General features: G+C 40.7%; 1 protein-coding gene across 1 annotated transcript; it reads left to right on the forward strand.

The window, feature by feature from the left end:
• The first annotated feature begins 469 nt into the window (after nt 1–469).
• sem1 (SEM1 26S proteasome subunit) lies at nt 470–3,043 on the forward strand. Its single transcript, XM_080516280.1, has 3 exons — nt 470–611; nt 1,052–1,145; nt 2,853–3,043. Exons 1-3 carry the CDS (start codon nt 536–538, stop codon nt 2,893–2,895), a joined length of 213 nt encoding a protein of 70 aa, XP_080372406.1. The 5' UTR covers nt 470–535; the 3' UTR covers nt 2,896–3,043.
• Nucleotides 3,044–18,925: the final 15,882 nt, after the last annotated feature.

Here is an 18,925-nt window from a genome sequence, read left to right on the forward strand (position 1 = left end):
AACAATTGTGGGACAAAGGATCTTTGACATCTGACTGACAACTGGAACATAACATGAGACATGTTTGTGAGTCTAGCAGCCACTGAGATCAACATTGTTTGTGAATAAATTTCTTTGAGGTTGATATCATTACAATTAAATAGATTTGAGAACCTGACAGTCTCAGAGCCTGTACCGTGAAGATCTGGAGGAATGTTTAATATTTGTGGATTTCTAATCATGAAACTTTTGCTGCACAGTCGTTGTGCTGAGTCAAGTGATATATTTAGTTTTATTGAAAAAACGCTGAAGCGCATTTGTGTAATACAGCAGAAATTGGATTGAATTTACACAACAATAATTATATGAGAAGAAACTGTTGATAAAACTGCCTCACCTCAGCGTCTGTGTTGACCTTAAACGAATGCGCCAGATGCGCTTTCCTGCGCAGTTGTGACGCAAGCGCGTCCCGCTCGAGACACCAGACTACCCATGATCCTCTGCGTGCAGCACAATTCTTTAACACACATAGCAACCCCGGAGCTAAGCTGCTAACATGTCAGACAAGAAACAGACCGTGGACCTGGGCTTACTGGAGGAGGACGACGAGTTCGAAGAATTTCCCGCAGAGGGTAAATAGTAAATGGGGTCCTGGCACTCGTTTTGATATTTACTGAGTCGAACTTTTTGGTGTTTTTATGGCCGGCCGCACAACAGTGACTCAGCTAGCTTAGCTCTAGTGGCTTTAGCATTGGCTACATCGGTGGTGTTGACGTTCATTTAAATCTACAGTTTATAGTTCCTACTTTTAAATTTTTGGGTATTTTCTTAACCGTCCTCTCGTTTTAGCGTTACGTCTTCTTTCTTTTTTTCGCGTGTACTTAATCTCTTCTCAATATCATGTCGGCTAACAGAAAAGAAAGCTCACAAGCTAAATAAGGACGAATCGTCTTTACATGTCCGCCGGCTTGTTTCCTTGTTTGTAAACTTTGACATGTGCTAATTTATTAAGAAACGAGTGTTGTGTCAATACAAGTATTAATAATAACATTGCTCTCATGTGTACGTAAAGATTGGACGGGGCTGGACGAAGACGAGGATGCTCATGTGTGGGAGGACAACTGGGACGATGACAACGTCGAGGATGATTTCTCAAATCAGTTGAGGTAATATGAACTCATACTTTACACCGTCAATATGACATTGTGCATGTCTTCATTACGCACTGTGAGGGAGACGATCAGATAATCATGTTCATAGCAGCTGGTAGCAATATCTATTGATATGAATGTCATAGGTCCTGCTCTAGTTGTACTGGCTACTCAAAACTCCTAATCAGATTACACTAAAGCTTGATGTTTAATTATTGCACAGACATAGAAGTGTTTTTCTATTTGTAAGTTCTAATGTAAAGGCCATTGTCTTGTTTTGTTTTTTTATTGTATTTATTGCTACACCATACAAGTAAAATATAAACCCCATAATGGAGATTTGCCTTAAAAACATTCAGCTTTCCCTTGAATATGTCTTACCTTTTTTGGAGTTCTCATTTGTATAGTGTTTAAATAAAACATATTTTTTTTAAATTTATGCTTTGTATTCACTGATCTTCAACATAACATCTATGCACGTTTTGTGAGCTAATGGCTATAGGCGCGTATATGATTATTGTGGAGGCATTTGTTTAGTGGCGACAAGTTCACCAACGGCTTTTAAAATGTGTGAAGATTTCAAATAGCTGCAGAAGTCTACCATAGCAATTTATTCACATCTCTGACATGTATAAATGTTTATGTTTGGTGTTTTTAAAGTAGTTTGGTCCTTGCTGTTTAGGTACAACTCAAACAGAACCAGTTTGTCTAGAAGAGGTTCACTTCTTTTGTTCATACATTATTGTTCATTTTGTTAAGAATAGACAACACTAACACCGACATCCAGCCAGAGCCCATTTAAATGAAACCAAATTCTATATTCATGATAAATTAGAAAGACAGAGGGGAGTGCTGTAATTCAAATTACTGCAAATTGAAGACTTACAAGATGAGGAAGTGCTTGTGTATGTTGAAGAATAAAATGTCGTCATTGATAAATGGTAGAAACCTATTTAATTAGTTTTAGGAAGGCTGATACCGTTTTGTCTGCACTAATTATTGTTGTAATTATTTAAATGATAATGAAGTAAGTTTACCATTCATGAAATTGACTCTAGGATTTTTTGATGTTTGGATTGAAAGTAAAACATTTTGGATTTCAACAAGTTCCTCTTTTTCTTTTCTTTCATTTTTTTTTTTTTAAACTGCAGCCTCCAAGTTTGTCTCTGCTCACGTTTATTTAAATGTCCATTTACTTGTCATTATTTTGCTTCGCTCCAACGTTTTCTATTGAATCATCAATATTTTCTCTCTGCCCGTTTCACCTCGATTCAATGCAAGTGCACCATAATTACCTCCGAATCACATGCATACAGACGTATATTGTTTAACGGGGTTTGTAAAATTCGTCATGTTTTTGAAGCTCGCACTGACTCTCGGCGAATAATCAATAAGTGCTGATAGATAAGTGGCTGCTTTGTTTTTATTTGAGTACACTCCTCAGACTAATATGCTATTGTTTTATTTGGAGCAATTATGATAGGCACGCTGTCGAGTCGTTCCTTAAAGATATTATTACAGTGAAAGGGCAATGCCACCATATATATATATATGTAATCATCAAATCCATAGCTGCACGCATTATGCAATATTTATATATTTTTCACTCCCATCTCTTAATGGTTCTTACAATCAATAGCAGAGGGTACTTATGCCTCAGCCACCCACCTGTAATCATCTCTTCTGACTTGATCTTTCCATTTTTCCTTTTCCTCCCTGCAGAGCGGAGCTCGAAAAACATGGTTACAAGATGGAGACGTCATAGTAGATGACAAAAGCCCCTCTGTCTTCCGCGACATTGGATATGGACATTTCTATTTGAAAATTCCTGGCTGACCACCAGAAGACGAGATTTGAGGATGTTATCGTTTCTTTTTTTGTAAGAAATCTAGATGGAAGTAAAGCATTTCGGAAAAAAAAAAAAAGCTTGTCCTTTTTGTTGTATTCACTGACTCATTGCTCAGCAAACATTGAGGTGGTTTTAGTTATAGAGTTTGTGACCCAGTTTATACGTTTCAGTCTCATCCACAGGTTGTTCCGAAACTTTAAGAAATCAGTTGGATTTCTTCTCGAAATAATTATAAGCATTCTTTGGGTTGAACGAGCTCTCTGTAGCAAATGAATACATGGTGATTGCCTTGGATCCAATTCAGACTGCAAAGCCAATGGAAAATGATGCTTGAATGGTCATCAGTACAAATTCAGCTGCTTCATCTTGCACTTGTTCTTCGGTGCATACACTAAACCCTTTTTTGCCATTATGTTGGTATAATGGAAGATGACTCAGGGTTTGGCTAAAGTATCCCCAAATTACAGTCTTTGTAAGAGCTGTTGATCTCCTCAGAAACTCACCTGCCAAGTCAACACAATCTACCTGTAATGGGCAGCTTGTTATTGGCCTCTGACACTGTGCGTTTATTTTGGACTCCATGAATTTTGCATGATATTACTCAGGTTCAAGTGCTCAACAGATATTCGCCATCATTTTTGCCGCAAGCATACTTTCATGAAAGGCTCTGTTTATTGGAACTGTCAGAGTGATGTCTGCATGATCGAGGAAGAGCGGACAAAAGTGTACACAAGAGAAAATGGAGACGCACAGTAGAAGTACACACAATGCAAACAAGTGTGTGTGTGTGTGAGAGAGAGAGGTACACACATACAGAGGCAGTTCCTCTGCACTGTGCTGTATAACAGCCCCCTTCCCTCTCAGCCCCACAGCGCTGGGCCGAGTCCCTGAAGGAGAGATTATCCACTGCCGTGTTTGTCAGAGGCAGGGAGGGGGTCTCGGCATGGGGCCTCCCAGCCTGCTTTGCCTGGGCCTGCCCCTACTGCCAGCCAGGCCCTTCTCTTCCGCTTGGCACAGCGGGGACTCTTGTACTGAACCAGAGGCCAATTTATCCCCACCACACTCCCCCGGCAAAATGATTTCTCTCAGTGTTTTGCCGACTCTCGGTCCCAGGGTCCTAATGAGGTGAAATGGATGCCAGTAAGACCGATGGCTGCGAGAGCTGCTTTCATCCTGAAAACAATATCCATCCTCCACCTTGAGAAGTGGAACGACACCTGAAGAACGGCTCCCCAAGTACCGTATTTCTGCTCATTTTAGGTTTCCTACGATAATGCAGCTTATTGCAACTGTTTCTAATTGTACGCGTTCCATAGTAAAGTGATTTGGTGCATTTACTGACATAATGGGTTGTAGCTTTATAGCCAAAACATGGAGTAACATCAAAAGAGGAAGCACTCAAAGTGGTTCAGTTTCATCTTGAAAATGTTCACAGTACAGTGAAGCGAGTTTCTCCGAGCACATAATTAAAAACGTGGCGAGTTCATCCCGTTTATATTGTCTTTCTTGACATTTTGTCAAGCATTATGTTGTTGATTGAACTCAATTTATAATCTCAACATGTTAAACTCGTATAAAAGACAAGTTCAGGGTGTTACTGCATCACAATTTAAAATAAACAGATAAAACACCTTCAGATGCATTCAGTTGGCAGATTAGGTAAAAATAAAACTCTTCGATTCTTTAGAGGAAGTTTTTGGGAACCCACAGAAGACAGACATTTTATATAACCACAGTAATAGATTGACTGGCCCTACAAATAAATATAAACACTTTCAAGTGTGAATAAACTGTTAATGTTCAACTTGTATCATACAAACAAAACCTGCTTAAAACATTAAACTGACCAAAAAGAGACCCAATTCACAATTTCAAGCATAAATATTTCTTAATTTGGAGCTCATTGGATTTCTGTAGAAGATTGTTCATATGATAATGAATCCCACTGTCCTGGGATATTTCCAGTAAAGAACAATAAATACAACTTCGGACCAAGCATCGGATACGAGTTCGAAAACTGACTCAGGCACCAGCTCGGATATGTTTCTTTCTATTTATAATATAAATATTTATTTTTTCCTTGTATATTTTTGTGTTTCCTGGTACTGTCATATTTTCAAGTTGAATGAATGAATCAAATGCACTAACAGAGAGGAAGTTGTGCTTTTAATGGGGAACAATAACATCTATTGGAATATTTAACATGAATCAATTGTTCGTTTGTTATTTAATTAATGTCATACATTTAAAATTATTGCTTTGGATGAAACTGAAGAAAATACGCAAGTTAGCAATAAAGGGCAAAGAGAAAGTTTTGTTGAATAATATGTTCTGAGTTGAAGGTGTTTGTTGGGACACTAAATCAGAAATGGAAGTTGTTTCACTGGTGGCTGCACAATTCAATTCCAATTCATTCAGATTTAAAGCGATTGTCAATGATGTATGGCGTTTCATGAACTGCAACTCCATTCAGGTAAATGATTATGTATTAAGCAAAATCCAATGCTGAATGGCTAAAGAAGAAAAAAAGCAGATTTGAAACTATTCAAATTGTATGCAAGGACAGAAATTACATGAAGAAAAAAAAAAAAAATATATATATTTTTTTTTTAAGTAATACTGAACTATTTCTATAGATTTGATTTTATAAAGATACATTTAAAGTTTGTGTGTCCATAATTTTTTCCAATCTTCTTTGGATGCTTTTCTAATGCTAATGTAATTCCATAAAATGGAAGTCGTGGCGGGCTGGAGATTAGAGCAGCCAGTGTGTGACCCAGGAAAGACCAGGAAGAGGATTAGGCTTAAAACCCAGGGTCAAGTCAAACATCCATAACTTGACCCTGGCGTGGGGCAGCTGAAAAATGACCACCACATTCAGGGGGAATTGAGATTCCTTACAAATCTCCCACTAGACCTTTTTTTTTTTTAATGTACACATTTACAATAATCAGAATGGTTTCCAGGCCTGTGAGCTTTCATTTGCAAGCACTATTTGTTGTCTTGTGTCGGGTTAGAGTTGGCGAGAGTGGCTCTCCAGTCACACTCAGACTTCAGCAGTGGAGCTTGGAAAAAGTGGAAGTGGAAATCTGCTTGCTCAGGTCATGCATTTAAATGTTGGCAACTGGAAGCATCTGACAGTCACTTGTTTTCTTCTGGGAGAATTCAAAATCCCTGTTTACTACTAAGTTATTATCCCAATCAGCTGCATGTCACAGCCCAGCAGCTCTCCTGGGTGCCCTGCTCGCAGTGTGTGCTCCAGCTGCTGATGACATGCACAGATGAAAAATACATTTTGAAGCCGCATGCGAAATGAAGGGATCGCATGTGTTCATCAGGCAAAGTCGGGGAGCTCCTAGACATATGATATGTTTATGAGCATGGAACTGAGAGCCGGGGGCCAGATGATTATTCTAAGGGTTGTGAAGTCAGTGAGGTGAGAGAATCGGTAAGTGAGAGTAACAGAGGAGGACTTGTGGCCATTTTGTTTGTGCTGAGAGCGTAAGATTGGTCCCTTGTGTCTGACGCTGTGAGGGCCTCCGCCGGCTCCTCCATATTCAGCCTCGCATAGATCGCCGAGCTTTTCAGACAATTCTACTTGTGCCCTTCTGAGTCTTTTCAATAAAGACTTTAATTTGTGTTAGCTTTTTTTTTTTTTTTTTTTTTTCCTTTTCATGTTTCTTTGTCACCCACATGATTCGCCTTGACATTGATGGCTTCACAGTCACAGCGGTTGATATTGACCGACGCAAAGGTTCAATAACAATATGCTGGGGCCAAATATTTCAACTTTAAATTGCTGCTTTTCCCATATTTAAAGTGGGGCATTTTTCTTACAAGAGCCTTGACATGATCATGTTTTATCTTCACACTGAAATTCAAGTTGCGTCGCTAATAAAGTCAGAAATTTTGACCCAGAATAAAAAAGAAAGAAAGAAAAAAAGATAATAAGAAAAAAAAACCCTGCTTCCTGTCTTTTTGAAGGCTCAGACTCTTCAAAAAGCATTTTCTTATTTGCAAATCATTTCACCCCCCTCGGCCCACGCAGTTCTGAGACCACATGCAAGAGAGCAGCCAATGGAACTGTGGCGAGGACTATTTCATAACTCTTCATGTTGGGAGATGGCAGATCCATTGTTCTCAAGGCCCACGAGCCTGTGGGCGAGAGTCCCTGCTGCTTCTACACTGAAGAAACACACTAGCCACCCAGGCTATATTTTCCTCTCTTTTTCTACAGACACTGGAGGCTACTGTGACCATTCCAGCTCTCTCTCTCTCTCTCTCTCTCGCTCTCTCCCACTGGTACAGGCCCCGCTCTCGCTGCTTCTCCCCTCTCCAATCTCTTCGCCAGTGAACCGTGGTGAAGACGAAGCTGTCGCTGCGCAGCTTGGAAGTATGCAGCTGCTACTATAATAGCCCTAATTGCACGTTTCTTTTGTTGGGCTGAAATTAGCGATGGGGCTACAATGCTACTACTAACCCCCCCCCCCCCAAAAAAAACCTCCAAGTAAAGATGGCGGGGTGAGTGTTAAGAAAAAAAAAAAAAAAAGGCGCTCAGGGGTGCGTTCACCAGTGAGACTGCCAACCCAGTGCCGAATGGCCCACACCTGCACGCTCGCACTCCCGCTAAAGTAAACACAGATAATAAGGTATAATTACTTTAGAAAATAATAACGAGGAGCAACCCTCAAGACCCCCCCTTCTCCCAGTGACAAAGGGCTGCCTGTTTATTGTGGGGGGTGAAACAGCCCCAAAGGACGCTGGCGAGTGCCCTATCAAAAGACCTGAGGACCCTACTGAGGGTCCCTTATAGGACAGCCATCAGTGTCAAGGAGGACCGGGGCTTTTAAGTCTCCGCTAGACTAACTGCCTCAATTAACCAGTATGGACTGACCATGGGCTACTTTTGTTTTTTGTTTTTTAGCTCCATTCATTCTAATCAAAACGATCCTGTGTTGTTCTGAATTATTTTTCTCCAGGAATAGACGGAGGCACAGAATATCTGCCAACATTTGTGTCCGAAAAAAAAAGAATGTGCAATGTGAAATTCAAAAAGGAATACGTGCAATTGACCAAACTTACTCAGAAAGTGGAAAATAGTGCATGAGAGCTTTGTGTTATCTATCATACTTGTACACGAAATACCAGTGGAAAGTCAGCTTTTCTTCGTAACACTTGTAAATAAACTGGTTGGTTTTCAATGAAACAATTTTACAATGACTTTATCTTGAGTACTTCTTGGCTCAGTGCAGTTAACTGACTGCAGCCAAAATATTCTGGCACATAATCCACCATAGAATGGCTAATTGATGTTTTTCTGTTTTGCCCTATTTACAGTGTTTGTACTTAACTTAGAGAACTGGGTGTTAGCCTCACATCTAAAGGGGAATATATATATACACACACACTTGATAAATTGTTGTATTTTAGAGATATAATTGTCATAATATGATTGATTTAAAAACAAACAAATTGAAGTAATCGAGCAACGTTGTCTAAAAATCAACATGTAAATCATTGGAAAAGTTACGTCCTTGTTTTGAGAGCGAACACTACTTTTGCCAAACTTCTATATGACTCCGCCCACCTGCAAAGATAACTAAACAGTTACAGTATCCGGATTACATATCGTACTCCAACCCACACACGTGTGTATTCTGTGCCACCGCAAGTCATCAAAGAATGACGATAAACTCATCTGAGCATGTGAACATGACACTGGGTGGTTGAGACAGTGTGGGATCACGCCATGGCCTCACTGTCACTTAAATCGGTCCAGACTCTAACCCGACCTGACATGTTGGCACACAGAAAGAAACGGATGGGTATGTTTCAGTTTAACGCTATCCCTATAAAAACACAAGAGGCCGGTTTGATGTCAGGTCAGATTATGAGCGCCCTGTTTCAGCGGTGCAGTTTATGACATGATCCATCTCACAGGAGTTTGGCAGATAAATGTACGCATTCATGAAGGTGAAAACCTTCAATATTCTGCGGCTCTGCGAGGCCAACACTGTAACAGTAACTGTAGCGAAATTGAGTGAAGACCAAAATCGGACATAACTGCGTATAATGTTCAATTATAAAGCTGCCCTGGAACCTGGATATGCTTTAAAATAACACACACCAATAAAGTAGTAACTCATGTAAACTGTTTTGTATCTGTTTAGCACAGATATGGTGAAGTCCAGCACTTTTACCAACAGAAAGGGTTATATAATGGCTGCTGTGATTCAGGGTCGAACGTAAAGTGAATCGTGTGAGTCATCCTCTTGCCATCATTAAACCATAATGTGCAACCGAGCCGAATGGCCCTGTAAGCATGGCAGCGTGTTTTTAACTGTGATGCCTGTGGCAACAACACTCCCCCGCTGTGTTTCCTTCCCGTTTGCCGATGATACCTGGCAATTAGGGAGTTTGTTTTCTATTTATACTTCTCAATTTTAACCCTGTCCCCTCCCAAACCTTGAATATTTGAGCACGTCGGCTCCGCCATCCACCTGTCCTGCTGCACTTAAAACCACTGGACAGTGAAGGAAGAGGAATTAATAGGAGAGGTGGGTGTGAGGGGGACAATTTAGACAGTGGAGAGGCTTTTGCTGCCAAAGTAATAAAGCATGCTTGAATCTGTGGCGAATTATCAGGCCTCTGATAATTGTAATTAATCAATCATCTGGCTCACTCATGCACTCATGAAGCCCAACGTTCATGTAGACCCCCCCCCCCCCCCCCCCACCACCACCACCAAATACCACTGACCTGTGGAGAAAGATTAATGTGAAGCATCGTTTCATTGAGCTTCTTTGAATTGGAAGTCAATAAAGTACAGTTGATGACATGACACAGTATGTGCTCGATTACTGTACAAACAAGAAGAAACCATCGCACAATAAGTCCATTGGTGACCTTTAATATTGCACAATACAACTGGAGTAAACACAAAAAAAAGGTTTCAGGACAAATTCAACGGCTCACATCGCATCGATCATTTTTACCACATTCGACCAAGGAAACCTCCCCACTTCACTGTGTGGCCGAGTGTAAAACAATAGCATATGTTTAAAAAGAGGGTGCAGTGACAGACAAACTCATAAAATAGAACATAACATTCTTGTTTTCTCTCTCTTTAGCGTCTTTGCTTTTCAACACTCTCTCTTTTACTCCTTCCTTCACACACACACACACACACACACACACGCATGTCTGGAAATGGTGGGTGGGAGGCCTTGGCCCAGCCATAGTCAACTGGTCCCAGTCCCAACAAGGAAACAATTAATCATGTGTGAGCGGCTGTCTGAGTGTCTGCACTCTGGACAACAACAACACTCAGCTATTTATCTCCCCTCAAGGCAGGACAGACAGCCAGCACACCATGCAGGCATGCACTCTCTCATCCTCCCTCTCTCTTTCTCTCGCTCTCTCTCGCTCTCACTGACACATACACACTCACACAGATGTGTAAGAAGAACAAAGTTGAGCACAAAAGTCTCCACACACACACACACACACACACACACACACACACACGCACACACGGACACACTACATGTGCAATAATGAACACATGCAGCATGAAATGCAAAATGCACGCAGTTCCCATTAATGCAAGCACATGGACGCATGGACGCACAGATATAAAGTGCATTTGGCAAAGCGTACGCACACACACACACGCACACACACACACACACATGCACACACACACCTGCACAAACACACACGCACAAACACAGGTGCCTTCTGCTTTGTCGTCCTCATCAGAAGATGGACGTCAGCACTTCCTAATGGTCATGTTGACATATGCAGGGGCTACAGGCTGCGTGCTCACCTCGAATCCCTGAGATCAAAGACAGACAAACAATGCCTTTTACCTCGGCTGCTTTTGATATTTCAAACTCTGCCCGCTGTTTATTACGCAAAAACAGAATGGAAGCACCAGGGTGTTTTACTTGCACTCTTCTTAGATGATGGAGCAAAGTCGAGCTGACAGTCATTTCATTTCAGGAAATTTAGTCCTTTTCAATTTAACTCTTGGTCTTCCGACGTGGCAAGGCATGTTAGGAGTGAGCTAAAACAGGCAAGGCTTAGTGAACTGAAGTAGGAAATTTGTCGTTTATTCCTCATTGCTACATGGACCTCAGACAGGGGGTGGTTTGTGAGCGTCGGTGATTGAACGTGCGGTTTAATGTATGCAGCGGTCGAGTGTGTATGCAAACATCTTTGTTAGTTTGAAAGTGTGCGCATCTGTGTATGTGGTGGTAGTGCAGCTCGGTGGAGGGGGGGGAGCGCCTAAACCTCAAGTGAAGCAAACAAAGAAGCCGGTGTGTGTTTCAGGATGGGGCATCTGGATGGCATCAGGGGAGCCTGGTAGATTAGTAGTGACACAGGTTACTCCCAAGGTCCCTGGTGAGAAACACATCGCTGTAGTCCGCCGTGGAAAAGAAGCTTTGAAGTGCTACTGCATAAAACAACGCATCTGCCTTCAAGTGTTTTCATGCGGCCAGTATTTTTGATTAAACCGCCCACCTCTGCTTCAGAATAAGTTTGCACTTTGTAGGTGGACCATGGCTAAGAGTGTCTCGGCAAAGGAGAGAGATGTTGCAGAAATATCTGCACATTGTTTTTCTCTCATTAAATCACCGTTATGCAGAGGATGTAGGTTTTGTGTACGATTCAGCTCTGTGAACATGAGTGGCAAGCATGCAAAGTCTAACACCTTGGAGGAACAGCTGTCGGCAAAAGTTGATCTATTTTGGTACTTGAGTGGATTTCACTTAAGGTGACTAATTTACTATTCTACCTTTCTCCCTGCTTTTGAGTTTTTCCTCCGAAACACTTGAGCAAAGATTACTTTCTTTAAAGTGGTCTGTTACTTGTTTAAAACTCTTTGATGGTCGTTCAGAGTTATAGTGAAAGAATCAAAGTAGCTGCAGAAGTTGATAAATAATCTGAGTCCTAAAACATCTCTTCAACAGTAAGAAGTCCTTCTGAAATAAAAGGTTGCAACGGAATTCACCGTGTTTTATACAAAGAGCAGCTAAGGTTTTTCTGGGGTTTAGAAAATATTTTCATTACTCACTCCAAACAATGATACAAATGAGTCACGATCGGTGTCTTTGTGCTACTGATTGAAGCTGATCCTTCCAGAGTAAATAGTATTACAATAACAATAGTTATTATAGTGTGTATGTGCGTGTGTATACACACAGGCGGAGATATAAAAACTACACCGCCACATAAAAAGGGTTCAAGAGGCCTTATAAAGGCATTGTATACCAATAAAATGATAATCTTCTTTGAACCTTTGACTTTTTAAGCCTTTTCAACTCTTCCTGTATTCTTTTTTTTATTTACTGAAGAATGTGAGCATGTTTGCCACGTCTGCATGTCGGCCACACAGATTCTCCAATAAGGGATGTGAAATTATGTCATTCTGAGTCAATTCTCCAAACTTGCATGTATTGAGTTCCTGAAACATTTTCTTGCTTTTGTAAAAAATAACGTCTTATTAACTTGAATTCATCCTCTCAAATCACAACACATTTTAATTAAGCAGGGTGTTACTTTTATTTAATTAATTGTTTTGAATTCTTGAAAGTCAATTTGGGGTTAGACTGTTTATAGTTGGATAGTTTATCAGAGTGTTTTTAATTTCAGACGAGTGAACTGTGGAGTGGTGTAAAAGGGGAACATTTAGGAGCCTAACTTCTACTTGTGGGGTCGGGAGGAACACCTTCACATTTACAGTTTTCAAACATTTGGAGTTAACAGGAAACTGAGGGAACAGCACGTTTTAACAGACACATGTTGTAAATGGTTCATACATAAACTGTTTTCATACATACATAAACTGACATGTACACATAGAAATATCAACCAAAAATACACAGAACATCAACGGAAAGCCAGCCAGCTCCTGGCATCCTTAAAGCTCTCTAATGAAGACTTTAAATTGTTTCCAATCTGAGGTGTGAAGAGGCATTTTGGGGTTTTTGGGACTTATGTTATATTTCTTGGCAGAAGAGAGCAACCTTGTAACACATAGGGTTTTTATTGCCAAGCTTTAATAACGCGTGCATATTTATAGGTGTTGCAATGCCCATATTTTTTTTTAATTGAAGAAACAAAGATTAAGAAGTAGTTTTAAAAAAGACTAATTGTTAGACCAAGCAAATTTAGCTGACTTGTGGAAGTTTCTGCTGTAAGATTATCAGTTATCATTGTCAAATTCAATGAAGCTTGTGATTGGTTTGTGCCAACCTAAGTGGTTTCTGGCTGAAAGCCTGCAACTCCATATTGAAACCACAAACATGACAAATGTATTGATTACTAATTAATTACTTATTTATTTATTTTCAAACTTTTCGGTTGTATTTTTTGAATGAAAACAAACAGCCGAAGAAGTTATCTGCTAAGCTAAAAAGCCAATATATAGCTTTGAGGAAACAATCAGAATCATTTAAAAAATAATTACGCTCACTTTTCACATTATGCTATAAAACTTCCTGCACCAACTTGGGCTTTTTGACAAATGTGACTCTCTCACTCCCTCCTTCTACAGTCCAGGTGGCAGCTTGACAGGAAGAGGAACAGGAAAGGACTTAAAGATTTGCTGCTGCTCTCGTTCTTCTTCAAAGACAAATGGCCCTCTGATAATTTCCCACAATGCCTCTTGCATGGAGGCCTCTTGTGATCACTGGTTATGAGAAAGTGCAGGAATCTGACAGACAACTGCATCGAGAAAGGGGGACGACAGAACGAGAGGCAACCCTCCGTGTTTTCACTTGTAACCCTCATTCCCCGATCCTGGTCGCTCTGCTTGTGCGGGAAGCATCTGGGTTCATTTATCCCCACACAGGCATCCTGAAGGACCCCTGTGCCCTCTCAGGTTGCAGGGTCTGAGTGTTGCGCCAGTGTGGGTCCTTGTTGTTGTGAAAGAGAGGAGCTTGAGGGCTGCCCACTAGCCGGTCTGGACCATGTCAAAGCTCCCATCCACCCCTCTCCCTGCCTCGCCATCCCAGATGCCCCCGAGCATGGTTAGTGTAGTGCTTCATCCGAACTGAAAGATACAAAGCAGATTCATTCAGAAGCTGCAGCAAAGACAGTCCGCCCCGACGTTTGAGAGAATTGCATGACAGATGGAATATAAGTGTATGTATGTGTGTGTGTGTGTGTGCGCTTTGGCTGGGCTACTATGAAATCAGTGTGTCTCACGTTTGTGAAAGTAGATGGCGAAATTTGCATAATGAGATGTACGCCACTTATACATCCGCGATGTGTGCATGCAGGAAATGCACACCCACGTCTCAAGACTGCAGGTGGAGGGACTTGAGGAATCCGTCGAGCTGTGCTGTTTGATTCAGCCCTCCAGAGTCCACTACATGGCAAACGTCAGTCCAGGTTATCAGGCGGCACAGCTGAATGGAAGCAGAGCGAGCGTGGCTGGTTACTTCAAGTCATTGAGAAGTTATTCAAACACCCGGTTATTATGGTGTAAACAAAGACGGCTTGTCACACACTATTACAGATATGGTGTTTACAAGAATGCCACTTTAATGCAGTGCATGTTATGTATGATAATTAGGAATAGTGTTTGACAACCTGATTGGAGCATGGTAAGTAGATTATAAGACACAATGTTTTGTTGTGAGTCAGGCAGCGCAGCATACAGAGTGAACTCCGAGTGAATCGTTCTTCTTAAAGGATCACTATATGATTGATAAAGAAAGCACATCAAAGCTATTGAATGTATTATATAATTTTTTCCAAAATGGAAGTGGTCAAGAAAACTAAATAAACAGGAGAAGCACATTTCTGGTTCTGTATATGCAACATACTTCATGAGGATGGTCTCATTTCTCTCTATTTCACCTTCTCATCCTTCATACTGAAGTGGAGAGTTGTTTTGAGCGTTGCACAATGGATTGTTTTTATCTCTAAGTTTTCATCTTTCAAATGTTGAGCACGGACGGCTCTGGCATGATTCTTTGTTCTTAGATGAACCATAGTTAATTAGAGGGGAAGTAAAGTGGTTATAATTAAGTGGTTGCAAGTTTGCAGCCACTGTGTCCATCAGCAGTCGTTCTAATGTGTCCTTAAAGAAGAAGTGAGTTAGGTCAGGGCCACCCAACAAGAAAATACCATTTGATTTTGCCAACCACACTGTACAAGACACTTTTAAAAGCACTTAGCAGGATTTGGTTTAAATAAATCGAAATCTAAACATGAGACCAACAAACTGTCCTCATTATATATTCAATTAACTAATAAACCCTATTTTGCATTTGTACTTCCTCTGTGTCTCAGCCACACACTTTACTACTAGTTCTCTTGTTTATTTTTGACTCTACTAAACACTTCTGACATTAGTGACTCAGTTTGTGGGTCATCTTCGAGGAACCAGCCATATTTTGTCACTCTTTTCCGAAACAGCACTCAGCAGTATAAAAACAGCACTTTTGTGCTTGGAACTGTTAGTTTTGGCTGGAACCTGATCTTCTATACTGAAACCACCTCACCAAATTCTGAAACCATCCTCATTCACATAGTAAAGTAGAAACCAGCCATTTATCTTTGAACAAACTTGCTCAGTTAGGGTTAATCCTGTAATCAAGTCAGTTTTTTAAGTCATTCAATATCATATCAAAATTCCCAAACCTCCAATGTGTGGCCACATCTCTTTATACAATCTGATACCTCAGCCTTCACTACGGCTCTCCGCGCACAGACCTCGAGGTGTTCGATTGAAAGTGTAAATCTTTCATAATAGTCGACTAATGCATAGTTTCTACAAGTTCAGCTTTTTTCATTTGTGGAACTGATTAGAAGTACACGGACAATGGAGATCACTTTAATGATGCTTTACCACATTCTCCCATTCTCACACGCCAGTGGAGGAAGCTGCTCAGTCCATCCACTGAGAGCAGTGTGGGGTTCAGCGTGTTGCTCGAGGATGCTTGGAATGAAAGGGGTTTGAAAGGCTCGTTCTAGAAACCGAGCCATATTGGTGCATAGTAATGTAATGGCCAGCACTCTTCACTTTGTGTCCAGGCTTTGAGAGCCTTTCTGTGCATGTTCTCCCTGTGCAGGCATCGGTTTTAACCAGGGAAGTCTGGTTTCCTCCTGCAGTCTGAAAACACATGTCAGAAGTCAGTTGAGTTAGTGACCTGAAAATTAATTTTCAGGTCCCTGTGATGGACTGCCGACCTGTCCAGGGTGTAATCTGCCTTTAACCATAGTCAGCTGGTATCTGCCAGGTTGGATAAAGAGATATAGAAGAGGAATAGATATATGAATATATTGGTCTTTGAAAAGTAACGCTGTGCAATGGTGTGGCTTTTTAAATGTATACGTATATCTCCAATGCAATTGAATAGTAAGAAAACATTTTTACGACATTCACCTGGTTATTTTCAACCTTCTTCTGATCTTAGCAAACCCCTCAAATAATGGATATGATGAAAGATTTCATGATATCCAGTTCAACGTTCATTGCTTGATTACATCTGTTTATATTGCATATATCAAATCCAGGCTGTCAGAAATGTTCATTTCCTGCACTCCTATACTTCCTATACTGCATTTCAGGATGTTGCATTGTTGTGCAGCACAACAATGCAACATCTACTGGTTCACATGTTCTCCATTTGTCCCCAAAAACATTGTTGTGACAAGTGGTTGACCAATACATTCCTCAGTGTGTTTTCACTGTTAGGATTTCACAAGTTTTGTGTCGCCAGTTCAAATATTGTAAAATGACATCAGGAATACTGAAGAGTGACTGAGGAAACTATACGTACTCCTGAGCTGTGGGAAAACAGGACAAAGGCTTTGCCTCAGGCCGCCTCCTATTCCAGGTAAAACCCATGTGCAAATTTGAATCTCATTACCATATCATGAATACATCTTTATGAATCCATTAGGCCTTTTCTGCCTAAATCTAGAACGAGAACTCACATTCAACCAAAAGAAAGAAAGAAAGAAAGAAAAGAAAAAGGAAGTAAGGAGAATAAAGCCCCAGCAAGAACATTACTGTAAAGCTGTTTTAGCTCTTTCAGTCCACTTAAGAAGAGGCAGAAAAAAGAAAGATGTGAGTGACTGACAGATGATAGCAATAAAAGTAAGAACAAACTGGCCATTTTACTGCGGTAGGGCCATTTGAGAAGGGATTATTAACTTGTCAGCATTTCAAACTGAGACACAACTTTTTCTCCTCCAAAACACGTCCCCATGTCTCCGTTACTTTTATTAGAAAGTCTTTAAACCTTTTGACCCCCAAGGGCCTCCATTATTGGCTGTTAATAGTTATGCATGGGTCAGTGGGGCGACCCTAAGTGCCCTATTAATCATTTGTTTAGGGTTCCAGCCTATTTTCGAAGCTCTGTGTTTAGCGTGGGTTAAAAATAGAAGGAGGTAGATTAAGACAGCCGTCCGCCACTCATCACTCAAGCTGTCAGGACACGTGGGCCTTTGGGGACGCGGGCAGGAGACCCCTAAAGCCAGGGAAGTTCAGAGGTTGCAGGGTTTATTATTACCCTCTGCTTTTTAGTGGCTGACACAATCACTGTTTGGTTTGATTGCCGCCAAAAATAGAGAATGACTTTAAAATGTCTCCCACGACATGACAAGCAAACATCATTTCACCGAGTGTAATTTAAAAAAAAGAATGTTCCATGTAAACAGTCAAGAGTTTCATGTCTAAGCTGCTAGACACTGGAGTTTACGTGCATCAACTAAACTTTGCAGTTCATAAATAATACAAACGCCAAGCAAATGCTACTACATGCTTCCTACACTAAATGCCACAAGTAAGAGAGTTGTTTTGCTGGCAGATTGACAGTGACTGGAAATAAATGTCACCAGATCAAATCATTAATCTTGTCAAATATTGTCATATGACAGGAGAAAATACAGGTGTGGAGATTGCATCGGCTGATAAAACATTACTTACAGCCATTTTTCCAATAAGCGATGGACCCAGTGCTGTCAATATTTGGAGGGGATGCGAGGTATGCCCTGGTGAAGGCCATTTTGCAAGGAGCAGAGAGCCTGCTGGGAAAAATACAGTGGTTCATGCTGGGTCTCCGGGAAGCTGAAAAGCCACCGGCAAAAAGCTATGAATTATTTTGAGCGCAAAATACATTTTCTTTGAAGACTGTCGGGCCATTAGAGCCCTTTTGCTCCCTTTTAAATTGTTTTTATGCTGTGAGTAATGTTAACCTTTGCTTTTGTAGTCATGAAATTCTCTCTGTACCTTTTCCCTCCTGGCACAAAACACAGACGGGCTGGAAAAACTGGGAAATAAAGTATAGGAACCATTTACTTTGAAGGAAAGAAGAGGCGTCAGGAAGGAACTAAGGCTTTCACAATGATGTCTACACACTCCTGTTCTTTAGCTGTGACTCAATGTGCATTAAAATATATAGTATGCATACTAAAAGATAACATGTGTCAGAAAAAATTTGTAAAGAAAAATGGTGTGCTAATGGATGGCAAAAAAAAAAAAAAGGTTATTCCTGTTTTGTTTTTACTGCTTTCTACAGAGTAGGGTCAGAGGTCTGGATTGAATCTCATCAGTCGTACCCAGAGAACCTTGGAGAAACTGCAGACATGCACAGGTAGAACATGCAATCTCCACATAGAATGGCATAGATCCCAGCCAAAGCCACAATCCAGCTGTAAGACAGCAGTGCTATGACATTTGTACGTTATTACTAGCTCATTCACTTTGCAACGCACGGGAACAATGCTTCTTGTTCTTGGATAGTAAACATCATTAATTACAAGAATTTGAGGAAGCCCTACAATAGTAGTGTTTAATCTTTCAAGAATTGTGAAACAAAGGTCACCACAGCCACTTATTGCAAAAGTTGTTTCATTTTTGTGTGTGCTGAAAATAATAATAATAATAATAAAAAAAAACTTGGTTAGAGGAAATGTCCTTCAA

Source organism: Blennius ocellaris (genome assembly GCF_963422515.1).
Source record: "Blennius ocellaris genome assembly, chromosome: 20".
In the NCBI taxonomy this organism is placed as follows: domain Eukaryota; kingdom Metazoa; phylum Chordata; class Actinopteri; order Blenniiformes; family Blenniidae; genus Blennius; species Blennius ocellaris.

Bases quoted from the DNA above. Each gene is read 5' to 3' on its own strand.
- sem1 (XM_080516280.1), top strand. From the start codon at position 536: ATGTCAGACAAGAAACAGACCGTGGACCTGGGCTTACTGGAGGAGGAC. The intron at 612-1,051 runs GTAAATAGTAAA...GTGTACGTAAAG, and splicing joins CGAAGAATTTCCCGCAGAGG to ATTGGACGGGGCTGGACGAA. The intron at 1,146-2,852 runs GTAATATGAACT...TCCTCCCTGCAG, and splicing joins GATTTCTCAAATCAGTTGAG to AGCGGAGCTCGAAAAACATG.